The sequence below is a fragment of the Artemia sp. Qi Xiang Cuo genome, chromosome 5, assembly GCF_049724085.1.
Source record: "Artemia sp. Qi Xiang Cuo chromosome 5, ASM4972408v1, whole genome shotgun sequence".
NCBI lineage: Eukaryota > Metazoa > Arthropoda > Branchiopoda > Anostraca > Artemiidae > Artemia > Artemia sp. Qi Xiang Cuo.
In genome coordinates this window covers 25,872,775-25,899,626 of record NC_142798.1, presented here as the reverse complement: position 1 = coordinate 25,899,626, position 26,852 = coordinate 25,872,775, and the positions used below count along the sequence as shown (strand labels likewise).

At 36.4% G+C, this 26,852-nt stretch overlaps 1 protein-coding gene across 2 annotated transcripts in view; it reads right to left on the bottom strand.

The window, feature by feature from the left end:
- LOC148951983 (uncharacterized) overlaps positions 1 to 26,852 on the bottom strand; it is a 583,729-nt gene that overhangs the window by 539,407 nt on the left and 17,470 nt on the right. For both annotated transcript variants that reach the window (XM_089089456.1, XM_089089457.1), the window contains exons 4-5: positions 26,497 to 26,588; positions 14,681 to 14,801 (exon numbers count right to left, since the gene is read on the bottom strand). In XM_089089456.1, the coding sequence (XP_088945582.1) occupies positions 14,681 to 14,801; positions 26,497 to 26,588 (213 nt within the window). The remainder of the gene's footprint in view (positions 1 to 14,680; positions 14,802 to 26,496; positions 26,589 to 26,852) is intronic.

Sequence of the window (26,852 nt, the reverse complement as noted above, 5' to 3'; positions counted from 1 at the left end):
AAAATATTGTTTTAACTTATGGAACGTTTTCATTACCCCTAAATGTCCACCAGTATCTGAATGAAAATATTTAAATTCAGGCCCTATCAAGTTTTGTGGTAGCACAGGTATTATTGAGGTTTGGTTTCTGTTTGTCTCAGAAGTCAAGATTCTACGTAGTATTTCTTCATCAAGATCATAGTAAAAATTATCTATCTCCTTTCTAAGAGTTTTGAATTTATCCGGTAACGCATCATCATTCACAAAATAATCAATTAGTGCTACACACATTTCGTCCTTTTTTTGCTTTCTTTTTATATTTTCCAAAGACAAGGGACAGTAGTTAATCTTATTTTCTTTTACTGTGTCTTAGACTTTATTTTTCTTACATTTGAGTTTGCTCTTAGCATTGATAGCGTTAACTTCATTTTGTTCAGCTTCCGAAGGAATATTTTCTGGGTTTCTACTCAAAAAGTCACAAGCTGCGTTTTGTTTACCTTTTAAATGTTCAAATTCGTAATCTATGTCTTGGATTTTCATAATCCATCTAGCTAGGATTCCCGTGGGGTTTTTAAATGTGCGCAGGTACTGCATGCTTTTGTGGTCTGATCGTAGTATAAATTTTCTACCAATTAAATAATGTCTAAAATTGTCCAAGTGGTGGATAATTGATAATAATTCTAAGTTTGTGGCGGAATAACTACTTTCGCCTTTTGATAAAGTTTTACTCGAATAGAATATAACTTTTTCTATTTGTTTTTGTTTAGTAGGTCCTTGTAAGGGACCTACTAAGGGACCTAGTAAAGGATCAGGGTTTCCTATGGGAATTATTTGCGAAAGAATAGCCCCAATGCCTTTTGAACTAGCATCGGTTGTAACCACAAATTTTCCGTTTTCGAAATCAGGGAGTGATAATATTGGTTCAGAAGTGAGTGCCTTTTTTTAGAAGGTCTAGGGAAGTTTGAGCTTCCTGGGACCATGTAACATTTTGGGAGTTCCATTTAGTTAACTCCGTGAGGGGTTTCGCAATTTGGTCATAATTGCGTACGAATTTTCTAAAGTAGCCAGTAAGACCTAAAATTTCCCTTAATTCTTTCATAGTTCTGGGGGGCTTGAGGTTTTTAACACATTTTATTTTATCAGGGTCTGGGGATATCTCTCCTTGGGCTACTGCTACTCCTAAAAATTTAATTTTAGGTTGAAATAAATTTACTTTCTCAGGCCGGCATTTTAAATTGCCTTGTCTGAACTTCTCGAACACCTTAGCTAACGTTGCTAAGTGTTGTTCAGTGTTTTCTCCCACGCATATAACATCATCAACAAAATAATGATATTCTTTAATCCTCTTAACAGGTGCAGTAGGGGTCTATATAGCGCGCTTGAACTTGTTTTCAATCCAAATGGTACCCTTAAGTATTCATATGAACCACATCCAGATGCTGAAAATGCAGTTTTATGGACATGCTTTTCAGCTATTTTCACTTGGTGGTAGCCTTGGGTAAGGTCCAAAGAAGTAAAAATTTTGCTTTTGCTTGAAATTGAGTCAAGAATTTCATCTATTCTTGTTAGAGGAAATTTATCACTAACTACTTGTTTATTAAGGGCTCTATAGTCTACTACAAGTGTAAGATCACCATTCTTCTTTGGTACTAAGATCACTGGTGCACTATACGGACTTATACTTGGGCGTATAATTTCATTTTTTTCTAATCCATGGATTTTATTTTTTAACCATTCTTTCTGCTTATATGGCACACGATATGGCTGTTTTGCTATGGGATTACCAGTCGTTAAAATTGAGTTTTCATAAAACGGTATCAGCCCGATGTCATCTTCAGATGCAGAAAACACATCTTTAAAATTCCATAATAATTCGCATAATTTTTTCTTAAGTTCCAGGTCCGTAATATGATCCATATTAAATTTGTTTAAAAATTACGATTTAGTTAAAGGATATTTGTTATTTGAAGTTTTAATACCGTTAACTAGGTTTCTTTTAGAATTTTCCCATGTATTTAAATCATTTTCCGTTAAAACTTGGATTTGAACTAAACACGTCCCCTTTTTAATTGTAATTGTATCATTTTCTTGATTATTAGTTATCCAAATAAAACCTTCTCTTTTAACATGAAATATGATCTGTTCCCCGCATAGCCGATTTTTGGGAATTTCAGATGGGGTTACAAACCACATTTCTGATTTGCTAACCACTAGCTCAATGATCCGTGATATTTGAATGTTTTGTATCGTTTTGTGAGGGAATTTTGTTTCCTTTATCGCGAATCCGCAATATTTCTCTTCATTTTCATTGTTTATTAGATTCATACTGGCGCTATGCTGCACCATTTCGGCATCTTTCGGCGTCACGTTGGGTTTTACTATGTTTTCCCATAATTCCGCTATTTTCTTAATTTCGTTTGACCTGTAGTGTCGCATATCTCCTATTTTTATTTTTGCAGATTCTATACTTTTGTTATTTAAATTTACTTCATTTCTGCAATTTCTCTCAGGGTAATTGAACAAATTTCCAATTATGCCATGTCTTTGCGAGACACGAGGCTCAAAATACTGCGACATTATACCACCAGAAATTTTGTTTACTGTTACGTTGTCTTCGTAACCTCTGTTAAAATTTCTTAGGGTAGAAATTTCTTCCCCTATCTTAGCTGGGTAGACAAGCCTCTCATTTGCTACGTCTAATAGTATTCTATTGGACCTTAAAAAATTTGCGCCTATGATTGCTTCCCATGGAAAGTTATCGCATATTATAAAATTTGTCATAAAGGTCTCTTTTTACGTTTAGGCGAATTGAACCTTTTGCGTCTAATTTATGGCCTGTCACACTCGTTAAATTGGGATTATTAGGGTTCCTCTGTCGCCTAATATGCAGAGGCAACATATTAAATACGCAAGAGTTTATAATACTAGTCGTTGCACCGGAGTCAATCAAAGCCTTAAAATAAACATTTTCTACACAAAAATCATTAAATATAGGTAACTTGTTATTAATATCACTACAAGACGGCACTAATATTGTCTTAGACCTATTAAATATTCCGGGCACCCTCTGGGTCCAATTTATATTCCTGAGGGGCCTGAAGCGTTTCCCTGAGAATTTATTTCATGTGTTGGTGCCTGTAATAGATATTCGGGCATATGAGGTTCCGTAGGCATACCTAATTCATATATATCTGTCTGCGTCACCATATATTATTATGGTAACTTGGATGTCTTTTGTCCGTGCCGCTTACTAGTGCTGACTGCCAATGCCGTTGGCTTGCAAAATTTTCATGTCCCGTCGGCAAGTTTTTGTGATTTTTATATAGCATTCTCGCATTATATTGGCTTTGTCGATTATTTGGGGTTTCAAATTGGTAATTAATTTGTCTATTGGGGGGAGGGTTATACAAATTTGGTTGTTACGTGTTGTAGGGTACTGTTTGGCGCAATCCCCCCTGGCTATAGCCTATTGCACGACCGGTGCTAAAATTTTTTCTTCCGAACAAATGGTTGCCGTAATTTTGCGTATTACCGACAGCAATTCTTGGTATGCGATTGGGGACATAACGGCACTCTCTCGCGATCTGGCCAACACGATTACAATTATAGCACCTTATTATTGTAGGGCTATTTTCGTAAATGGATTGTTTGATGGGTTAAAACGTACTGTTTTCTGCCTAGCGAGTTCTTGCGTTTTGTTCCTTTGTGGTACTGGGGAGTTATCCCTTGAAAAGAAATTGGGGGATGCCTGATCACCCTTGAAGTTTATGTTCGCATTTGAATCGCCTAGGCTATTTATTTTTGCTTTACTATGATTTGCGACCATCATATCGTCTTCGATCAATCGCTCTACCTCCTGAACTGCGAGATCCAACGTCTGAATATTTTTGGATATTACCACTCTATATACTTTTGGGGGTAGCCCTTGCAAAAAGGTATTTAGTATGACTTTTTCATACAGTTGCCCCGAACCGCTTCCGTATTTTGCCTCTACAGAAATGCGTATATTATCAAGGTATTCTTTTATATTTTGTGAAAAGTCGAAGCACACTGTTCCGTGTTTTAGTTTATTTATGGAACTGGTGTCTATAAACCTATCTTTAAATGCTTTTAACAATTTATCAACTGTATTTATTGGAAAGTTGGCGTTAATGTCTATGGTATGTTCAATCTTTTTTAAAAAGGTTTAGGCCTGGCCTTTTAATCGTAGTAGGAGCATTTCTTTTAATGCTCCAACGTCTGTTTTTGTTAGTCGTACAAACTGGGTCAATTGGATATTGAATTCGTCAATATCTGATTGACTATTGTACTCTGGTATAGATTTTGCCATTTCTATATTTTTCACGACTAACTTCTCCACTATTAATAATTCTTTAATTTCGTCCTTTTTTTTAATCAATTGAAAATAAATTTATTTTTTTGTTTAACCTATTTTGGGGGAGGCTATTATCTCTTATGAGATATAAGGGGTTTCCTCTAGTAGCCTAGTGGTTATAGGCCTAATCACTTTACTTATATGTCTGTATCTCTCTAATAATTAAATTCGAATTACAAAGTTTATAGCGTAATTATTTCGCAATTTTTCTTCCAATTTCCGACCGTGCCATTTGTAGCGATGACAAAAATTGGCTGTTTATACTAAATGTGGTACTAAATACTGACCGCGTCAAAGGCGATATTATGCCCAAAGGTCGTGAACTTAAACGACGTAATTTCTCCGATAGTGCCGCTTATAGCGCTAAAGATCGTGCCAACAAGGCTTACACCACCCTCAATTAATGGGAGAAAATAAAATGTGTAGCCACATAGATATGACCTCTTCTCCTCGAGCTATCTGGAGATCCGATTTTCTGGGAGCGTTACCTTCGAGACATGCGAACTAATTACCTATTATTAGACTAGATCCAGACATATAAAATGAAATAAACACAGATAAAAAAGCAATAGATTTATTGAAACTTACATATTTAGGTGAACAGCAGTGGGTCACTCCAAATGACAATAACAGTGACCGAGATACAAAAATGAAAGAACTTAAGACTTCTATCTGAATGGTCCTGATTCTCAAATACGAATCTTTTCAAAAAGCACTTCTACCCCACTATCAAACTTAGCTCTTTAGTCTTGCGCTGTAAGAACTGGCTTTCAATTGGCTCACGTGGCCCAAGGATGTGAGCCCTTCGTCCAATAATACGTCTTAAATATTTTTGATGATTTAGACGTTCACATGGTTCTTATCGTTTAATCTTCCTGAAAAAGTGACTGCACTTTTTCTCTTTGCTGATTAAGGACTTTCCATTTTTGAAACTAGATTTAGCTTAATTATAGGAAGTCGGAATTATCTTTAGAAGGAAGGAACTTTATTTTGGTATTTTAAATATATCGCATTTTGCTCATGGTACAGTACAATCAATAGAAAAATATCATATCGTAGGAATGGTACATTCCATTTTAATTATTCAATGGAACACGATAGGATTTACATTACCTCACCTGTTGACACTGAAATGATTATTATTAATGATAATCTGAGAGACATTCTTGGCTTTAAACAGAATATGATCAATGGGAAAAACGCTGGCACCGTTTACGGGATGGATCAGGTTATTTTTGTTGACTATCCACCTGGTTTCGCCTCGGACTCTTGTATATTTCTGTATGCGTCCTTTGTGGGAACATCGAGGGTTGGTGATTCAAATGTTCCCCTCCTACGTGTTCTCGAACGAAAAACAACCCATGAACTTGTTCATCACTATAATATAAAGCATCTTCAGTATGTTTCTGTAAACACTTCGTATTTGGAACTCTGTCAGTTAACACTAAGAAGTGAATTGGGTGATCCTCTAGCAATAACAAAAGGCTTAGCAGTGATTACATGTCATTTTTGACCCATTGTTGGCGACACCAGCACCATCACCTAAAATGAACAATAGAAGAATTCCATTTGTCTGTCCCGATATCAAATGCTATGTTGGTGCTCTGAGTCCACGTCAAATAGGCAATGGAATGGACTATTACAAAGAGTGCACTACAATGTCTGGGTACGATCTTGTTATCTTGTTTTCAAGGCTATTCCGTTCTCCTCTACCGCTTGCCAGAAATTATCTTGTTCCAGCTGCATCAAATTTTTCTGCCTGAGCAATACAGGACTAGGGGCCAGGTAAAAAATTCAAGGACAGTGTTAAGGAAAATATTAGATCTTCAGCAAGAGCCGTTGGTGAGGAATTAAAATCTCAGCAAAATGGGAAGGGGTTGAAAAGGATGCGTGCGCCTAATTCACTCATCAGTCTCTACCCAGGCGGGACGCGAAGTACATCAACAAGGACTTTGAGGAATAAAACAAGGAAGACCAATAAGAAGAAAAAAAAGATTGTTAGATCAAAGAAGGATTTCTTCTCTTAAGATGACTTATCCACCCCACAAGGAATCATATCCATCAATCACTTCTTCATTGAATCTTTTCAATGCTGAAAACGTTGATGTCAATGTCAAATATAGGTACTATGAACATTTTCACCCCCAGCAACCCCTCTCGGAAAATATACACTTTCAAATATTTTCCAATGAAGACTGTTTCATTGATTTGCTATCAACATTTATTGATTTAAATGTTGCGGTGAAGAAAAAGTCAGATAATACAACTCCAACTGTTGCCAATGATCTCTCCTACGAAAACAGTATTCTACAAAACCACTTCAAACAAATTGATGTATTTGCTAGTTGAATATTGGTGAGGATTAGCAATGATTTATCTAACTATGCAAGCTACATACAATTTATGATGATGACACCAAAGGCATACAAGGAGTTGAGAGGACAGTCATTGGGCTATGAATATCGATCAGGTTTTGATACTGACAGCGAGTTGACTACTGCAGTGAGCCAGGAGCATCAGTTAGTTGGAAAATTAAATCATGAGATATTCAATATATCCCAATGGCTACCCCCCAATGTCAAGATTGACATAAAGTTGCAACTGGCCCCATCGAATTTGATTTTGAGAAAAACACTTCCTGCACCACCCGATGCAAATGTCATTATCACATAGGCAATTCTCTACGTCCGAAAACAACAAGTTATGAGTTCTGTTGCATTGGCAGTGGAAAAGATAAGAGCCAATGGCAACAATATTAAACTTCATGTCCCCCATACGATCACCAATCAACGTCACATTGCCACCGGTTCTCGCAGTTATACTGATTCATCATTTATCGATGGAGAAATCCCATCAAAACTTGGCTTTGGCCTTTGTGAAGAGTGGCAGTGCCGTTGGATCCTGGACTGAATCCCCCCATGATTTTAATTTCTTTGGTCTATCTAGCCTTGTGTGCAAAGTAAATGGTATTCCACTGTACACTCTATCATTTGACAAAAAAATCCTATAGAACTCTGTACGAGTTTACTATGCAATCCCTAGATCATGATTCTCAACTATTTAATAAGGGAAAAACTGATTCAACGTTTTCCAAAAATCATGGTGTAGTTGTTTTGGTCCTGTCGGGGACACAGGATATGATCAAAGTACGAACAGGAAATGAACGCTTAGAGTGTACATTTGCCGATGCTTGGACTGAAAGTATCACGCTAATATCATTGAGTCAATTAGAAACCTATTGGGAAATCACACCCGACGGCAGTGTTCTACTAGACCTAGCACTATGAACACAAACCAAATAATCAATGTATTTAGTATGGATCCATATATGTCCCAGTACAAGTCCTATTGCATACCATCGGACTTCTTTGAAAAAATTCCAAGTGTTAACAATACCCTAATCATTGTTAATAGCAGTCCATTCACTTTGAAGACAGGACATTGGCTATGCATCTTTCAAACAGCAAAGAATATTGAATTTTTTATCCTCTTGGCCTATCGTATAAATTCTACACTCCATACATCAGCAACTTTATTGAAAGCAGTGGGAAAACTATTATTCAAAATCAGCGAAGAGTACAAGATTTAACGACTAAGACAAGTGGTTTTCATGCACTACTGTTTTTCATGTTCAGATGTTGTGGCTATACCTACAAACAATTTCTCGACATCTACGTTGACTTACCTCGATTGAACGACTTTCTAGTTGAAAATATACTTACAAGCGTGTTCAATATTGATTTTAGTGTCTTAAGAATAAAATATTCTAAAAATGTATGTGAAGTTGTTTATTAATAAATGAAAAATAATGTATATACATGATAAAAACGACTTTTCTACTCTTTAGATTTTATCTTCTACTAGGTATTTGTCGATTACAACTAATGCGGGTAGAGTATCTGAATTCACAGTATACTGATCCTGATGTGCTGCAATGTCAGGGTCGCCTTTTCTACATAAGAGTGTAACTTCACTCTTGTCATATCTCTTTTTATAGTCGATGATACTATTCTCATTCATTCTGTAGAATTCACATGGTTCAATTTGCTTATTTAAAGCAATGTCACAAACAGTGTCCTCAAGTGGCGAATCACATTCCGTCACAGCCAAATAAAAATCAGTGGGCTTATAATCGTAGTAGTCATTGTCTTCACAACGATGACGTAGAAACCAAATTCTTTTGTTGTTCCAACAGCTGAATCACTGACCCGGCTCCTCCTCCCAGAACAATCTAAAACCACGACGATACCAATCTTATAGCAATAAACTAAAATCACGCTTAGGATTCTTTTCAATCATACCAGGATATGCATTCTTCCACTGATTACATTTATCATAGTGACAATTGGAGCATAGGTGCCCTTTAGGATGAGAGTCACACACCTCTTCAAGACAGGAATTACAACCTTTAATTTGTACAGCATATGCTCTATACAATTTACAAGGGTTGCATAATCTACACTTTTCCTCATACTCATCAATCATTGTGCAGTTCTCACATGATGACCAGCTTCCCAGTGTGTACATGCATAGTGGACATGTATGGAACATTTTTTCATGTGTTGATACTCTCACTGCCACAATGAAACTGAGTTACCAACAACAACAAATTGAGTGGGATAGAGAGAGAGAGAGAGGAGTAAATCATCCTTGAACACCATCTTTCTCATGAAAAAGAAAGTCCTAAATTTTTAAAGTAGTGTTTAAAAGCATATCCACAAGATCATTTTGCCGTGTCGTGATTAATATATCAATAAATTGTGTAAATGCATTTGGACCACAACGTTAAAACTTCATGCAATAGTCTAATGATGGAGAATCAGTTTTCATTATATCGACAAGCATTCCCCGAGAAAACATCTTCCTTTGAATAGACAGCTCTAGAAAATCATCATCTAGAATCAAACGTTTTTCCATATCCACTAGGTTCCCTATGATTCTCTCTTTCTCAAATCTATCCATTTTTTAGAGTCCTAACACTCTCACAACCAACTTCAGACTAACCAGAATTTTTTTTTCTACTCTAAAAATATACGCCAGCCTACAATAGAAAGATAAATACCTTTGATTTATAAACAGTTTTATTGAGCATAACTACAACAATAATAATCACTGATTCAATTTGTTCTCATCAATATATTTCACTAGCGCATGTAATGCTGCCTGAAGTTTATTTATATGCACAATATTCAGTTGTGCTGCAAAACATAATTGCTCCTCCATTTGAAATTTGTTTAATGATATTACATATCTAGAATACATATCATCCCAGTCAAGGCATAGTTTACATCCTCCTCTTTTTTCCACAACAACGTTCGGTACTCGTATATCTTTGTGACTGGCGACTCCCGCATCAATCTCCAATAGTGTAAACGCTCTTCTCATTTTCTTTGCTATTATCCTCTCAAATAAGCTATTCTCTCTTAATTAAATTCTCCTACTAATTTGAATTGCAAGGAAATATCGGTCGTTTTTTTCAAACCAAATTACCCCTCAAGTTATCGTATATAGAGTAACCTCCGCTGTCTCTGATTGGCCCCAAAAAATGGGTGTGGCCTCAAAAAACCAGTCTGTTTGTGTTATACAATCTCGACTATACTCTCAAAACGTGTTTGACCACTTTATAGGGTTGCCCGCTTTTTAAAATGTGCACGTCAAACTGTACTGCGTATTCTTGTGAAATTCCTTGTGCAATTGATATCAATAGCAAAAACCAGTCTGATTGTGTTATACAATCTCAATTATACTCTCAAAACGTGTTTGACCACTTTATAGGTATAAAAGGTTTGCTCGCTTTTTAAAATGTGCACGTGAAACTGTAGTGTATACCATGTGAGGGAGTACTGACTCTCTTTGAAAAGGTGTAGAGCTTCAAGCAAATAGCATGGTAATTCCTAAAGCTTCAAGCAAAGTATAATGTACTAGTCTACTAGGATGGACTGGTTTCAAAGGTATTAATCCTTTGGATAATTTGTTGTACTTTAGTCTCCTTGACCCAAGTACTTATGGCTGTAAGTTCCAAATTAATCAGGAAAAAAGGTTTTGTGTGTCATTTCCGAGCCCTAGTCCTTCCCCATTCCCACAGGGAAATGTTAATGATCTTGAATTTTCATTTCGACTGAACTCATGAGATAAAACATATCCCTTTTTGCCATATAAAAAATTGTCACAAATGAGGGAACACTATTAGCCCTAAATACAACATAACAACTGTAAAGCGGTTTCCCTTGTCTTTCATTTTTACTGCAATATGAACTATGGATTAAACATATTGGGGCTTCAGAGTTTTCAGTAATATACGCATTCCTTAGAAAATCTGATCAAGGTAATCACTTGGAAGCAATTGTCTCCTTGGGGATCCACTAACTATTTGTTAATTTTAAGCCTAATTGGTTCTGTCGCTGTAATTCCTGTTGATTCTGAGCTTTAACTTCGTTTCCTCTGTTAAAAACCCTGCTTTTATTTAACTTTATTGTAGCCTAAAGCACGCTGAGATGTTGTGTTAAAGCAACATATTATAGTATCAAAAAAAGAAAGCAAAGAATGAATCAGAAATAGTTTGCACTCGCGTTAATTGTGTTTACTCAAGGAAGAGGGGAGAAAATGTAAGTCAGTTGGTATAGCATGATGCTTAAAATAAAGCTTTGGCAAATTGTTGTTATTGATTGTGCTAGGATTCTTTAACTAGGGTCCCTCGCAGAGACTATCTGTCTTGGCTTTACTCTAGCTAGCCATGGCTTGCCTCTCAAGTCTTTCATCACTTCCACCAAGTTTATAATCGAAAAATCAACGGACCTGGGGATTATTTGAAAATGTATTTTAGATGCTAATTAATCTTTAACCAGAAGTCATTTTGATCTTTTTGATTCTTTGATTAATTTGATTGATTATTAATAACGATTATCGATTAAATTTTGTTATGACGTCCTAAGGGTCTTTCAGAGAAGCCACTTATTCTTAGGAAGGCATGCGAAGTGATGAGAATGAAAGATTCTTAAATGAACCAAGAAGAAGAATGTCGTAGAAATAAAAAAAAAGAAAATAAAAGAAAAAAAGGTACCTGAAAGAACAAAATTACAAACTATACCTATTCCACTTTTTCTCAGTTACCTTAATTTTGGAATGGACTGGAAAAGTCTTATTTCTGTGGGTCTGAAAAGCTATAGAAGGTTTTAGCTACGCTTAAACAAAGGTCAAAAAATATATGGATCGTCTGGCCCTCACTCGTATTCGAAACATTTTATATGTCAGAGTCAGTTTCATTGCACCTATTTTGCAAAACAATGGGTCGAAATGAAGGGTAAAAATACTAGAAAAAAAAATTGAAATGATTAAAAAAAACTAAAATATTAGATTCCAAGTTATGATGCTTAAATATTTTCATTATCCAAAAGTTCACTGTAAAATTCTAGTTCTTAATCTTAAATTAAATTATTCAGCGCAAGGAAGGGCTCAAAATAAATAAAAAGGACTAATAGCAATTAAAAATAAAAGAAAACTTCCTAATTCAAATCGATAGCTGTCGTTGGCAGAAAAATACAAACAAAAAGTAAAAAGCCCTGCACCCACCACTTGCACCCACCACTTGTATAGGAACTTATATCAGGGGAATAACATTAAATAGACGAATAATTTTTTTACGAAAAAGTTAATAAATAGTAGCAAAACCACTTCGGAGAGGGGGGAGCAGGGCTCTCCCACGTACTTGCTGGCCTTGCACCTTTTCTTTACGTCATTAGTCACAAGACTGAGAAATACACAAAAATTTTGAAAGTACAAATGAATTATCGAATTCAAACGTGGTCGAGTCATGTTCATCTCCTTATGCACAAACCTTAGCTTTTCTTTACGTGGATTTTAATGTCAAGTTAGCATTGTCCATTATTAAATGAAAAACTACAGAAATAAAAATCATTTTTAATTTTATTAAATAAAAACACAAGTTTTTCCAACTAAAAGTAAGAAGCAGCAACAAAACTTAAAAGAAACAAAAATCGTTACGTATATGAGGGGGGTTAACCCCCTCTCAATACCTCGCTCTTCAAGCTAAAGGAAAATCCCTCCATTGAAAGTTCCTCCCAAGTAAAATACCCCCCACCAAGGAACTTTTCCCTGACAATTACATTCTTGCTGAAATTCACAGTTCCAACCTACTGAAAATTCCACTGGCAATTCCTTTTAACATCTCCACATGTCAAATTGATTCGGCACATAGAAAGTAAGACAAATAAAAATAATTTCGTAATGGAGTTCTGGAAAATTCCCCAAGTGTAAAATTTCCCCAGAAAAGTCCAACCCCCTAGAAAGTCTGTCCACGGACACTTCCCTCTCCAAGGAAAATTCTACTCGTGGAAAAAAACTCAGTCAATAAATCCCCCCCTCCAAAAACGTATACTTCACAGCAAATGCTGTACGTAAACAATGGGCAAATTTAATGTTTTACAGACCTTTCCCCAGGGGCTGTAGGGGGTCAAGTTATGCCCAAAGGCATAGTTACTGGACATATTCTATTAAACTCTATTTATCTATATATCTATCTATATATCTATTCTATCAAAATTTCAAAGTAGGCCCATTGGCTGGGCCATGGAGGTTCAGGGGTCAGCTCCCATAATTTTGGGATACAATATCGTTAATAATATTTGGGAGAAGGAGTGTCGGGCTAAAGAGGGCCGGGAGTCAGCTCCAATGAGTTTTGAAATAAAATATTGTTAATCATTTTTTTGAAGGTGGGGGAGGGGGCATGGAGAGCCAGAGATCAGCTCCCATAGGTTGAGTCATCTCCCATGAGTTTTGAAATAAAATATAGTTAATCATTTTTTGGGAGGTGGCGGGAAGAAAGGAGGGACAGAGATCAGCTCCCATAGGTTTTGGAATAAATATCGTTGATGTTTCTTTGGGGGGGGGGGCATGGGGTCAGCTCCCATGAGTTTTGGAATATATATCGTTAATAATTTTTTAGCAGACGGGAGGTCGGGTTTATAGAGTACCAAGGGTCAGTTCCCACAATTTTTGGAATAAAATATTGTTAATGTCTTTTTTAGAAGGGGGGGGGGTTAAGCCATTGAGGACGAAGGGTAAGCTCCCGTAGGCTTTGGAATAAAATAGTTTTTTTTTTAGGGGGGGGGGTGGACCATGGAGGGTCATGGGTCACCTCCCAGAAGCTTTGGAATAAAATATCGTTAATATATTTTTTTCTGGGGGAGTTGCCGGGCCGCGAAGGGCCAGGGGTCGGCTCCCATAGTTTTTGGAATAAAATATCCTTAACAAGTTTTTGTGGGGGAGGGCCCTAGAGGGAGAGCCAGGGGTCTCCCTCTATGGTTTTTGAATGAAATATCATTACTAAGTTTTTTGAGTGGAGGGGGGTCTGGATTATCTAATCTTAGAACTATTTTTAAAATTCTTCCATAAAACCTTCCCCCCGGGGCTTAATTTGCAACACCCGCCCCCGTGGTCTGGGGGCTTGTGTCAACCCCCGGAGTTTTTGTTATTTGATGTTTGAACTATTTTTAACAAAATGGCTATCTAAAAATTTTTACAGGAAGCATTTGGGGAAAAGGGCAGGAGGGGGGGGAGCTGCCCTCTGATCACTTTTGACTCACTAGAACTTCCGATTTCCAATCGAGCGACCCCTCGCCGAAGTTTATAATACCAACCCTTCCATATGAAGTGCCTCTTGCAAAAAAGAATAAATGAATAAATAATAAAGCATAGAAGCCTTATGGCCTTTACTATAGGCAACGCTATAGCGTTGTCTCTGACAAATAAACTTTAAATTTCTAAAAGCATCATTCATGTATTTATTTTTTCAGAATGGACTTGAAATGGACTCTGTTTGAATGTCATATAGCTTACAACCATGAGCTTGAAAGCGATGCATGACAGGCTTTTAAGCTGAAGGGAAAGCTTAAAGGATACACGGTCTTTAATGGAAATGCTAAATCTATGTTCTTGATTGATAGATATTCACTATCACCGTGTTTTGATACATTTTGATGCATAGAATCTGCGTAACAAAAACGGAGGTTTTCGATCAAGCCTCTTAGTACACTTGATCGAGTGCTTGAACTAAAAACACAATAGTCCCTGAACCGATCATGATTATATATTTCATTTAATGACTGACCATCCTCATATTCATCATTCGTTCTGTTTATCACTTTGAATTATTCATGGTCGTTCCTTATTTCTTTTGTGGAAAATCCCTATCGCAATTTATTTTTGTATAAAATTGATGGATAGGACAAGCTTATGCTATATAAGAAGGAAGCTTTCACCTATTTAAGTTATATTTACCAAAAAAAATATCTCTGTTTTAGATCTTACCTGGTTCAGCCAATCCTCCTCTGTATAAATGATTTAACATCTCATAAGCTCCGTTGTAACCACAATTGACTATATATTCACTGTCGAGAGAATCACATGCTCCACCATAGAAATTTGTTGGCTATAAGAAGATTTAGGTTAAGTGTAAAAAAAAACTGTGTTCTAAGCTTAAAAGTACTACTACTACTACTACTACTACTACTACTAACAATTCACCGCAGCACCAAGCCTCCTGAGGCCAACACAGCTACGCACGCTCCTCCTTCATCCCAATCTATTCAAAACCTCTCTTTTTACACCCGCCCACGAAGTTTCCATTTCCCTAAACTTTCTTCCACTTTAAATATCTAAAGCATGTAGATATAAATGTTCAAGTTTAACAAAGAAAGGTCAAGATGTGGACACATTAAATACTTGTTTCCTTTTTTTTTCACCTTCTATGTTTCCTTCTTTTCGAGTAATTTTTGCAACTTTGTAGATTTTGATGAAAAATTAGTTGTTTATTTTTATAATTCCTAAAATGCAGTAACGAACGAGCAGTTCGGCTTGTTTGGTTGCCAGACCGAAAGTAAGCTTGTCAAAAAGGGCTTCTACTTTAAGACAGAAATATCTGCCTTAAGACTGAGATATTTGAAGATTAAGGGGATATGGGTATTTTCTTATCTGGGAATAAATTAAATTGAGGGAAATGCGTATAAATACAAAAAAATCGCCAACGAAGTTAAGCAAAAAGCATCTTACAATTCAAGAATAATATGAACACTTTGAAGTGTAAGTTTGTTAATGCTAATCAGGGAGAAAATTGACGTACTAGTTTAGAAAAGAAATGTTCCTGTTGTAAAATTTTGCATCTTCGTTGTCTACAACATCTTTCCAAGGGAGAGCGCAATAGTTTTTTGGGTATAAACACTTTTTTCTTATTTTTTAACCTTCAATCTTGAATCATATTCACCATCGTCAAACGTCCAATTACTTCTAAAAAGACTAGCTAGTAGAGGTGGTTTTCAAAATTTTAAGACTCAGTAACCTTCCCATCAAAACGTACTTATTACTTTAATTTAGATGATCCATGAGAAACATTTTGACTCACGAATTCAGACACTTTGAACTAGACTTATTATGAGCTTTAGAAACACACATCCAAGGGGTAAGAAACACTAAATTAGGTGATAAGGAAGCTGATAAGTCTTGTTTAGGTTGGAAGGTGCTAATAATAGAATGCTAGGTGCTGATTTAATGACTTAAGAGAGCACGCTATCAGTTATGCTAGTATATGCTCCTGTATAATTGACTGGTGGATATAATACTGACTGACTAAGAAGAATTTTACTTACAGCTACAGGAACTTACTTACAGACAGGGTACCCGGTAGAAATATAGTATTTTTATTGTAAGAATTTAATGCCCAGGTCTGTCGAAATAGGGATGGATGGCATCTTATTCTAGATAAATTTGGTGTAGAAAATTAATCGTTACAGACTGCTCCAATTTTGTAGGCACAACAATCTAGTTATAACCAATACAGTATTTGGTCATAAATAACCCATATTTTAACATAGTATTCACATAATGGTAAGAAAGCTAACATTATTGATTATGAATTTGTAAGCCGAAGACTGAGAGGGTTGATAAAAGATACTCGGGTGTTTAGAAGTGCTATTGTTGATGTTAAAAATAAAGACCACCATCTAGTAGTGGCTAGGGTTAATTTAAAGCTGAAGTTTAGGAAGGGTAACCTTTCGGGAAGCTACTATGTTGGTAGATTCTAGGAAGAGAAGTTAGGAGAGCTAGGAATACTAGTAAAAATGTCTAATGTTTAATAGGAGGAGGGGCCTGTACAAGAACTACTTGAGTGATAGATTACAAAAATAAGAGGAATGTAAAGAAAGTGGAGAAAGCAATAAAATATGAAATAAGGAGGTTTGAAGTGGAGGCCATGGATAAAATTGCTAAGGATCTGGAAGATACAGGCTAACGGCGTAGCAATAAAATACTGTACTGGCATGTTAATAAATTGATAGGGAATAGTCGATCGGGACTTGTCTCAGTTAAAGATATAAACGGGGCCCAAATTAGTGACAAGGAAAGAGGTAAAGAGAGATGGGCAGAGCCTTTTGAGAGTGTGTTAAACCATGATACATTTACAGAAAAGGATATAGAAAAAAATGAAAAAGTTTGTGACACCTTGGATGTGAAGAAAGATTTATTTTGTGAGGAAGAATTAGAGACAGTAGCCTACTAAAAGGATAAAAATAATAATAAGTCCCTAGGTGCTGATAGTACTGTAAATGAGCTTTTTCTAATATTGTGGTTATGAAGTTAGAAATAAATTACTGAAGATTAAGAATATGACTTTTGAAAAAGGTGAAAAACCTAGTGACTTTTGGAAGACTCTAATTAAACCTCCCTATACTAAAGATGGTAAGAGTGATTGTGGTAATTGTACAGGCATTAGCTTGGTTTCTGTAGGAAGCAAATTTCTTAATATGATGATACTTTTTAGATTTAGATATGCTGTAGATAAAATTATAATAGAAGAACAGTGTGGTTCCAGGAAGGGTAGAGGATCCGGCGACCGAATTTTCACTCTTAGATTAATAATTGAGAAGTGCCTGAGTCATCAAAAACCTTAAGTCCTCAGTTCTATTGATTATGAGCAAGTGCTTGATTCGGTTGATAGAGGAGCCATAGGGAAGGTCTTATCCTTTTATGGTTTACCAGATAAATACATTAAAGTGATTTATGCTATGTGCGAGCATAACTTTGCTACGGTTAAGGTTAGTACTACTATTTACTACTAACAACTCTCGGCAGCACCAAACTTCCTGGGGCCAACACAGCAACGCACATTCCTCCTCCATCCCAATCTATTCAAAGCGTTCCTCTTTATACCCTCCCAGGAAGTTCCCATTTCCTTTAAACCTTTCTTTATGACATCCTCCCACCCCAGATGAGGACGACCTACTTTCTGTTTAGCCTTAGACGGTTGGTCAAAAAGGACAATCTTCGGCAACCTGTTATCCTTCGTCCGCACAATATATCTAAGTTTTCCCGAACTTTCTCTCATTGTAGTGCTATAAAGCGTGATGGGATCCCAATTTTCTACAACTTACTGTTTGAGGTATATGCAGTTACATGGGTAACCAGAGCAATCCATAGCCAGTTTTTCTGGAAAACATTTAGCAAATCATCATCCGCTTTTCGGAGCGCCCATGCTTCAGAGCCTACTGTTTGAAATACGGTCAGTCAGCCGGGTACAGAGGAAGATATCATTTAGATACTTGAAGAAGATAAGGATATATCAGTGGATCCGACACCGAGAATGACGATGACTACAGACCATCGAATGACGAGCAAAAAAACCTTATTCCAGATAAAATTTTATCCAACAGAATGTGCCCGAATCATTGGGGATCCCAACTTCATATCATTCACGATCATAGACTCCAATATGGTCCTATTACATAGAAAGAAAAGAAACGTAGTATGTAGAAACGTAGAACCGTAGGAAGTGATGACCACTGTCATCACTTCCAATATTCTAATGTTGGCTTGCAGATTATCTTTCTATTCTCCAAAATTTTTTTAACTGTGAAAAAACACCTTGAGTCTTGGCTATTCGACTTTTAACATCTTCACTGCTCCCACCGTCTTTACCGATAATACTACCAAGGTAAGTGAAGCTGCCCACCTGATAAATCTTTTCGTTACCCAACGTCACCTTTTCATCTTCACTTATTACATTGTAGCACCCTAAACTTGCAAATTCTCTAAAAGTTCATTCTTTTTGCTCAAATTTTAATCTATGATGCTTAAATCATCAGTATAATCTAAGTCCAGGAGAGTTTTCCTCACCGTTTGATTCCGTGGTCTCCCATTGTCTTTCCTGTGCTTCTTAAGACAAAGTCCATCAAAACGATCTATATAAAGAGGGATAGAACACAATCCTTCTTAACTCCTGATTTAATACAAAACCAGCTGCTAGCCTCATTTCTTACCTTAACCGCAGCAGCGTTATTCTCGTACATAGCACTAATCACGTTAATGTATTTGTCTGATTTACCATACAAGGATAAGAACTTTGCTAAAGCGGCTTCTATCAACAGAATCGAATGCTTGTTCAAAATCTATAAAATTGAGGACCAAAGGTGTTTGACAACTCAGGCACTTCTCAATTATTGTCCTAAGAGTGAAAATTTGGTCGACACATCCACTACCTTTTCTAAAACTGCACTGTTCTTCTCTCTAAACTTTGTCTACAGCATCTCTTTGTCTAAAAAGTATCATATTACTAAGTAATTTGCTACCTACAGAGACCAGACTAATGCCTTGAAAATTACCAGACTCGGTCTTATCAGCTTTCTTATACAGTGGTTTAATTAAGGGTTTCCTAAAATCGTTAGGTACTTCCTCTTTTTTCAAAAATCATATTCATAGTCTTCAGTAACTTTTTTCTAATCTCAGACAAACCATATTTAAGAAACTCATTTACCATACTATCAGCAACTTGAGCCTTATTATTTTTTAATCCTTTTAGTACTGACACTAATTCTTCCTCACAAAACAAAATCTTCTTTCACATCCAAGGTATCACAAACTTGTTCATTTTCATCTATATCTTGTTCTACAACTATATCTCGGTTAAGCACATTCTCAAAATGTTCCGTCCATCTCTCTTTAACTCTTTCCTTATCGCTAATTGTGGCTCCGTTTAAATCTTTAACTGGGATAAGTCCGGATTGACTTCTCCCACTCAAGTTATTAACATGCCAGTATAATATTTTACTATTATCTCGTCTAGCTGGATCTTCCAGATCATTGGCAATTTTATATATGGCCTCCACTTCCCACTTCATTAGTACATATTTTAATGTTTTCTCCACTTTTGTTTACATTCCTTTTGTTTTCCTATGATCTATCACTTAGATAATTCTTGTACAAACCCCTTCTCCTCTCTATTAAAGATTAAATAAAAAAACAGGTTTTTCTAACTGAAAGTAAGGAACGACGTCAAAACTTAAAACGAACATAAATTATTCCGTATATGAAAGGGGCTGTCCCCTCCTCAACGCCTCGCTCTTTACGCTAAAGTTTTTTATTTAAAAAAAATAGAATTGTCAGAAAGTCAAACTTTAGCGTAAAGAGCGAGGCGTTGAGGAGGGGACAGCCCCTTTCATATACGGAATAATTTCTGTTCGTTTTAAGTTTTAACGTCGTTCCTTACTTTCAGTTAAAAAAACTTGTTTTTTTTTATTTAATTTTTGAACGTTTTTTAATTAATGCAGGTTTTGATTTTGGCTCACCGTACATGAATAATTAAAACAAAATTTGTATATTAATTTTACTTTTATTTGCTTAAATGGCTTTCTAGAAACTTGTTTAATTTTATTTACGAACATTTTTATTAGTAATAAATATAAATAACTTACTAATTAACTTACGCAACGAACTTCTATATTCATAGATTTTTAATACGTATATTAGGGAGTTAGCCCCTAGTCAATACCTTGCTCTTTAAGCTAAAGTTCAAATTTTGCTCCAATTCTTTAAAAATAACCCCTTAATCACAAAGGCCGTTAATTAGAATAAATAGCTCTTATGAAAGTACTAAAAAATCCTTGGCTTAAAGAGCGAGGTATTGACTAGGGGGTGAACCCAATCATATGCGTAATATTTTCTGTTCGTTTTAAGTTTTGATGTGGCTCCTTACTTTCAGTTGAAAAACTTGTATTTTTTAAATTTAATTTCTGATCTTTTTCTTTAATAATGATGGGAAATCCGGCGCCCCCTTCACAGCAATATCCCTTCCCCCATTAAAACTTCCTTCATGGAATATCTCAAAATTTTGATCGGGTGACTTTGGGAAAAAAATGAGCGTGGGACGGGGCCTAGTTGCCTTCCATTTTTGTGGTCACTTAAAACAGGCACTAGAACTTTTAATTTCCGTTCCAATGAGCCCTCCTACGATATTCTAGGACCACTGGGTTGATATAATCACCCTTGGGTAAAAACAAAAATAAAAATAAAAAATAAACACGCATCCCTGATCTTTCTTCTGGCAAAAAATGTAAAATTCTACATTTTTGTAGATAGGTGCTTGAAACTTCTACAGTACAGTTCTCTTATACGCTGAATATGATGGTGTGATTCTCATTAGGGTTCTATAAATTTTAGGGGGTGTTTCCTCCTTTTTTCTAAAATCAGCCAAATTTTCTCATGCACGTAACTTTTGATGGGTAAGACTAAACTTGATGAAACTTATATATTTGAAATCAGCATTAAAATCTGATTCCTGTGATGTATCTATTGGTATAGAAATTCCGCTTTTTAGAGTTTCGGTTACCATTGAGTCGGGTGGCTCCTTACTTACAGTTCGTTGCCACGAACTGTTTGATAAAGTATTTCACTAATATTCCAATCTGCAGTCCTAACTTTCTTCCTAAGACACCCTCAGCAACTTCACAAATTTTTTTTCTAAAATTATTCCATTCATCTTCCACATTGTCAAATTTTAAACTCTCAAGTTTAGTATTCAAATGTTCTTGGAAAGTTTCTCTCAAATTTTCATCCCGGACTTTACCGACATCATAACTTCACGGGAGGTAAGACTAGGAATAAGTGAAGGTGAACAGGTGAAATTGGGTAACGAGAATATCTATCAAGTGGACAGCTTCAAATAAATAGATAGTATCATAGGCAGCGCAATAGCGCTGCCTAAGTATAGAACGATGTTTGCACAATGTATTATTTTTTCTTCTTCTTCTTTTTCTATACCAGGGCACTTCGTATCGAAGAAGTTATCGTAGAAACTTCAAAAAGGGCTCACTCAATTGGAAATTGGAGTGGCTTGTGCCCTTTTTAATAATCGAAAGTGCTTGGAAGGCAAGCGATTGGCCACGCCCACCATTTCCCCGAACACGTCCAATCAAAATTTTGAGATAGCCATTTTGTTCAGCGTAGTTGATTTCCAGATAGAAAATATGTTTTTAAGGAGGACACTCCCCCAAAACCCTCAGGCCAAGGGTTTTAAGTTATGCCCTGAGGGTATATAAGAACGATGTTGGCACAATTTATTATTTATTGTTTTTTTTTCCCTTTAGACCAGGGCACTTCGTATCGAAGAAGTTGTCGTAGAAACTTCAAAAAGGGCTCATGCAATTGGATATTGGAGTGGCTTGAGCCATTTTTAATAGTCGAAAGTGATTGGAAGGCAACTAACACCCCTTCCACGCCCACTATTTCCCAAAACACATCCAATCAAAATTTTGATATAGCTATTTTTTTGAGCGTAGTTAATTTCCAGATAAAAATTATATTTTTGAGGAGGACAGTCCCCCACAGACCTCAGGGCAAGGGTTGTAAGTTATGCCCTGGACCATATAAGGTTTTTATAAAAAAGCGTTGGCGTAGAAACTTCAAAAAATGCTCATTCGATTCGAAATTCAAAGGGCTAATGCCCTTTTTAATAGTCGAATGTGATTGGTGGGCAACTAACACCCCTCTCACGCCCAACTTTTCCCCAAACACATCCAATCAAAATTTTAAGATGTTGCCATTTTGTTCAACATAGTTGAAAGTTCTGGAAATTAGGTCTTTTAGGATAACCACCCCTCCCCCCCACAGCCCAAAGGGCAAGGGTTGTAAGTTATGCTCTGGGAGCATATAAGGTTTTTATAGAACGTGTTGTCGTAGAAACTTCAAAATGGGCTTATTCGATTAGAAATTGAAATGGCTTTTAAATAGTCGAAAGTGATTGAAAGGTAACTAAAACCCCTTCTACGCCCACCCTTTCCCCAAACACATCCAATCAAAATTTTGAGATAGCCATTTTGTTACACGCAGTTTAAAGTTCAGGAAATTATACCTTTGAGCAGGACACTCCCCCCACAGTCTTCAGGGCAAGGGTTACAGGTTATGCCCTGGGGGCATATAAGGTTTCTATTGAAATCTTTGTCGTAGAAACTTGAAAATGAGCTCATTCGGTTGGAAATTCAAAGGGCTAATGCCCTTTTCAATAGTCGAAATTGATTTGAGGACAACAAACCCCCTCTCACGCCCACCTTTTCCCCGAACACATACAATCAAAATTTTTAGATAGCCATTTTATTCAACGTAGTTCAAAGTTTTGGAAATTAGGTCTTTAAGGATGACAACCCCTCCCCCCTAGCCCTCAGGGCACGGGTGGTTAGTAATGCGCGGGGGGCCTATAAGGTTCTTTTAGAAAGCGATTCTGTAGAAACTTAAAAAAGGGCTCATTCAATCGGAAATTGAAAGGGCTAGTGCCCTTTGTAATAATCGAAAGTGATTGAAGGGTAACTAGCCCCTCTCTCACACCCACCCTTTTCCCAATCACATCCAATCCAAGTTTAACACATCCCTTAGTGCAAGGGTTGTAAGTTATGCCCTGGGGGCAAATAGGGTTTATATAGAAAGTTGTTGTAGAAATTTCAAAAGGGCTGATTTGATTGGAAACTGAAATTCCCCTTTTTAATCGTCGAAAGTGAGAGGAGAGTAATTAACCCTCCTCTCACGCCCACCATTTCCCAAAAAAAATTCAATCAAAGTTTAGAGATAGCCATTTTGTTCAACGTAGTTGAAATTTCTGGAAATTATATATTTATGGATGACAAACCCCCCAGAGCCCCCAGGACAAAGGTCGTAAGTTATGCCCTGGGGGCATATAAGGTTTTTATAAAAAGTGCTGTCGTAAAAACTTCAAAAAGGGCTCATTCAATTCGAAATTGAGAGTGCTAGTAACCTTTTTAATAGTCGAAAGTGATTGGAGGGTGACTAACCCCCCTCTCACTTCCATTATTCCCCAAAACACATCCAATCAAAATTGTCAGTTAGCCATTTTTTCAACGTAGTATAAATTTCTGGAAATTTGGTCTTTTTGGATCACAGCCCCCCCCCCCCCTTAACCCTCAGGGCAAGGGTTGTAAGTTATATCCTGGGGGCATATAACGTTTATGTAGAACGTGTTGTAGTGGAAACATAAAATGGGCACATTCGATTAGACATTGAAAGGGCTAGAGACTTTTTTAATAGTTGAAAGTGATTGGAGGTTGACTTATCGCCCTCTGACGCCCACCCTTTCCCAAAACACATCCAATCAAAATTATTAGATATCTATTTTGTACAACGTAGTTTGAAGTTATGGAAATGATACCTTTGGGTATGAAACTCCCCCCACAGTATTCAGAGCAAGGTTTATAAGTAAAGCTCTGAGGGTTAACAATGTTTTTAGTGAAAGGTTTGTCTTAGGAACTTTAAAAGAAACTCATTCAGTTTGAAAGTTCATTGGCTAATGCCTTTTTTAATATTTAAAAGTGATTTGAGGGCAACAAACCCCCTCTCACGCCCACCTTTTCCCCGAACACATACAATCAAAATTTTTAGATAGCCATTTTATTCAACGTAGTTCAAAGTTTTGGAAATTAGGTCTTTAAGGATGACAACCCCTCCCCCCTAGCCCTCAGGGCAAGGGGTGTAAGTAATGCGCTGGGGGCAAATAAGGTTCTTTTAGAAAGCGATGCTGTAGAAACTTCAAAAAGGGCTCATTCAATCGGAAATTGAAAGGGCTAGTGCCCTTTTTAATACTCGAAAGTGATTGAAGGGTAACTAGCCCCTCTCTCACACCCACCATTTTCCCAATCACATCCAATCCAAGTTTAACACATCCCTTAGTGCAAGGGTTGTAAGTTATGCCCTGGGGGCAAATAGGGTTTATATAGAAAGTTGTTGTAGAAATTTCAAAAGGGCTGATTTGATTGGAAACTGAAAGTCCCCTTTTTAATCGTCGAAAGTGAGAGGAGAGTAATTAACCCTCCTCTCACGCCCACCATTTCCCAAAAAAAATTCAATCAAAGGTTAGAGATAGCCATTTTGTTCAACGCAGTTGAAAATTCTGGAAATTATGTATTTATGGATGACAAACCCCCCAGAGCCCCCAGGGCAACGGTTGTGAGTTATGCCCTGGGGTATATAAGGTTTTTATATATAGAGCTGTCGTAAAAACTTCAAAAAGGGCTCATTCAATTCGAAATTGAGAGTGCTAGTAACCTTTTTAAGAGTCGAAAGTGATTGGAGAGTAAGTAACCCCCCTCTCACTTCCATTATTCCCCAAAACACATCCAATCAAAATTGTCAGTTAGCCATTTTTTCAACGTAGTAGAAAGTTCTGGACATTTGGTCTTTGAGGATCACCGCCCCCCCCCCCTTAACCCTCAGGGCAAGGGTTGTAAGTTATGCCCTGGGGGCATATAAGGTTTTATTGAAAGCGTTGTCGCAGAAACTTCAAAAAGGGCTCACTCGATTGGAAATTGAAAGGGCTAGTGCCTTTTTTCTAATATTTGAAAGTTACTGGAGGGCGCCTAACCCACCTCTGACGACCACCATTTCCCCAAACACATCTAATTAAAATTTTGAGATAGCCATTTTGTACAACGTAGTTGAAAGTTCTGGAAATTAGGTCTTAGTGGATGAAAACCATCCTAAGAGCCCTTAGGGTAAGGGTTGTAATTTATTCCCTGGGGGTATATAAGGTGTTTATAGAAAGCGGTGTTTTAGAAACTCAAAAAGGGCTTATTCGATTGGAAATCGAAAGACCAAGTGCCCTTTTTAATAGTCGAAAAGGATTGGAACGCTTGATATTTTTATAGTAAAGATCGATGTGGGTATAATGTATTATTTTTTGCTGTTGTTGTTGTTGTTTAGACCAGGGCACTTCGTATCTAAGCAGTTGTCGTAGGAACTTCGAAAAAGGCTCATTAGATTGAAAATAGAAAGGGCTGATGCCCGTTTTGATTGTTGAAAGTGATTGGAGGGCAACTAATCCGCCTCCCATGCCCACCCTCCTATTTGCCCATTATGTTTAAAAACCAAATGTTGCCTTAAGATTAAATCAAAATGCACTGTGTTAATACTAATTTCCAATAAGGCATCTCAGCAGTGTCCCATGAACGAATGAGGTTATTATTTTCAAAGGTTCGGGACTGCTCCTGTTATTCAGATTTAACCGAATGAAAATAGCATAAACGTATCCAAGCTGTCAAAGAAATCAAACAGATTTTTTTGCGAATGGTATCAAGTTTTCCATTTCAGGTTAACTAGACGATCGAGGTATGAAACTAAATTAAAAACTACTATTTGTGTCCAGGTTTTTAAAAGGGTGCATGTTGTTAAAAATTTCTGAAAATTTTTCTCCAGCATACAAATAGCAGGCCAAACTATAAAGTCTTAAAAAAAACGAAAATATTTAAAGTGTTGTTTTCTTTTTCCCTGAAAAGACTATGTCAATATAACATGAACATAAATTAATTTAAAAAAAAACTTTTTCCACAAAATAAGTTTTTCAAAGAAAAGTAAAGAACTCCATTAAACAAAAAATGAGCAAAAAAAAAGTCTACCAAGCGTGAAACTACCACAAATCAGCATCGATAAATAAATGAAACCCAAAACGAACAGAAATTATAATAAATAACCAAGTCAAACTTTAAACGAGCAGAAAATAACATAAGTTGGGAGGCCAGAACAGAATTTGCACTTTACTGAAAAAATATATAAATGTTTTTACTTTTATAACTTATTTACTTTTTACTTTTATGGCTCGACTTTTATTTACTTTTTATTTACTTTTATTTATTTACTTTTATTTATTTACTTTATTTACTTTTATCGCTCGACTTTTATATGAGCCTTGGCTTCGACTTTCACATGGTCGGGAGTGTGTATGGATAAAAAAAGAAGGATTGATAGTATAAATAAATATTAAGCTTGGAAATAAAGATAAGATAAGACAATAAGAGAAATCTTACAAAACCATGGTTTGCCGCCATTCCAAAAACAGTCTTAATGTTTCCAGAGTTCAAGTAATGGTCGTAATAGTTTTTCACTTTTTGTCCAGCAACTAGAAAGATGAAGAGTTAAAACTAAATATAGAAGTAATTAGCAGCTACTTTAGCTAAGCAAAACAGCTATTTTTGTCGCTCTACGCATCTCTGGAAAGAATTTTAATGCATAGGTTTTTTTTTTGTGGCAAAGAAAATTTATATCCAAAACTAGCAAAGCGCATTCAATAAGCATAACTGAGCAAGAATATATAAAGTAAGAATTTCGGCATTACGTTTGATAGAGAGTAAGTGTCAAGATTACTGAAAAATAAATTGTAAAG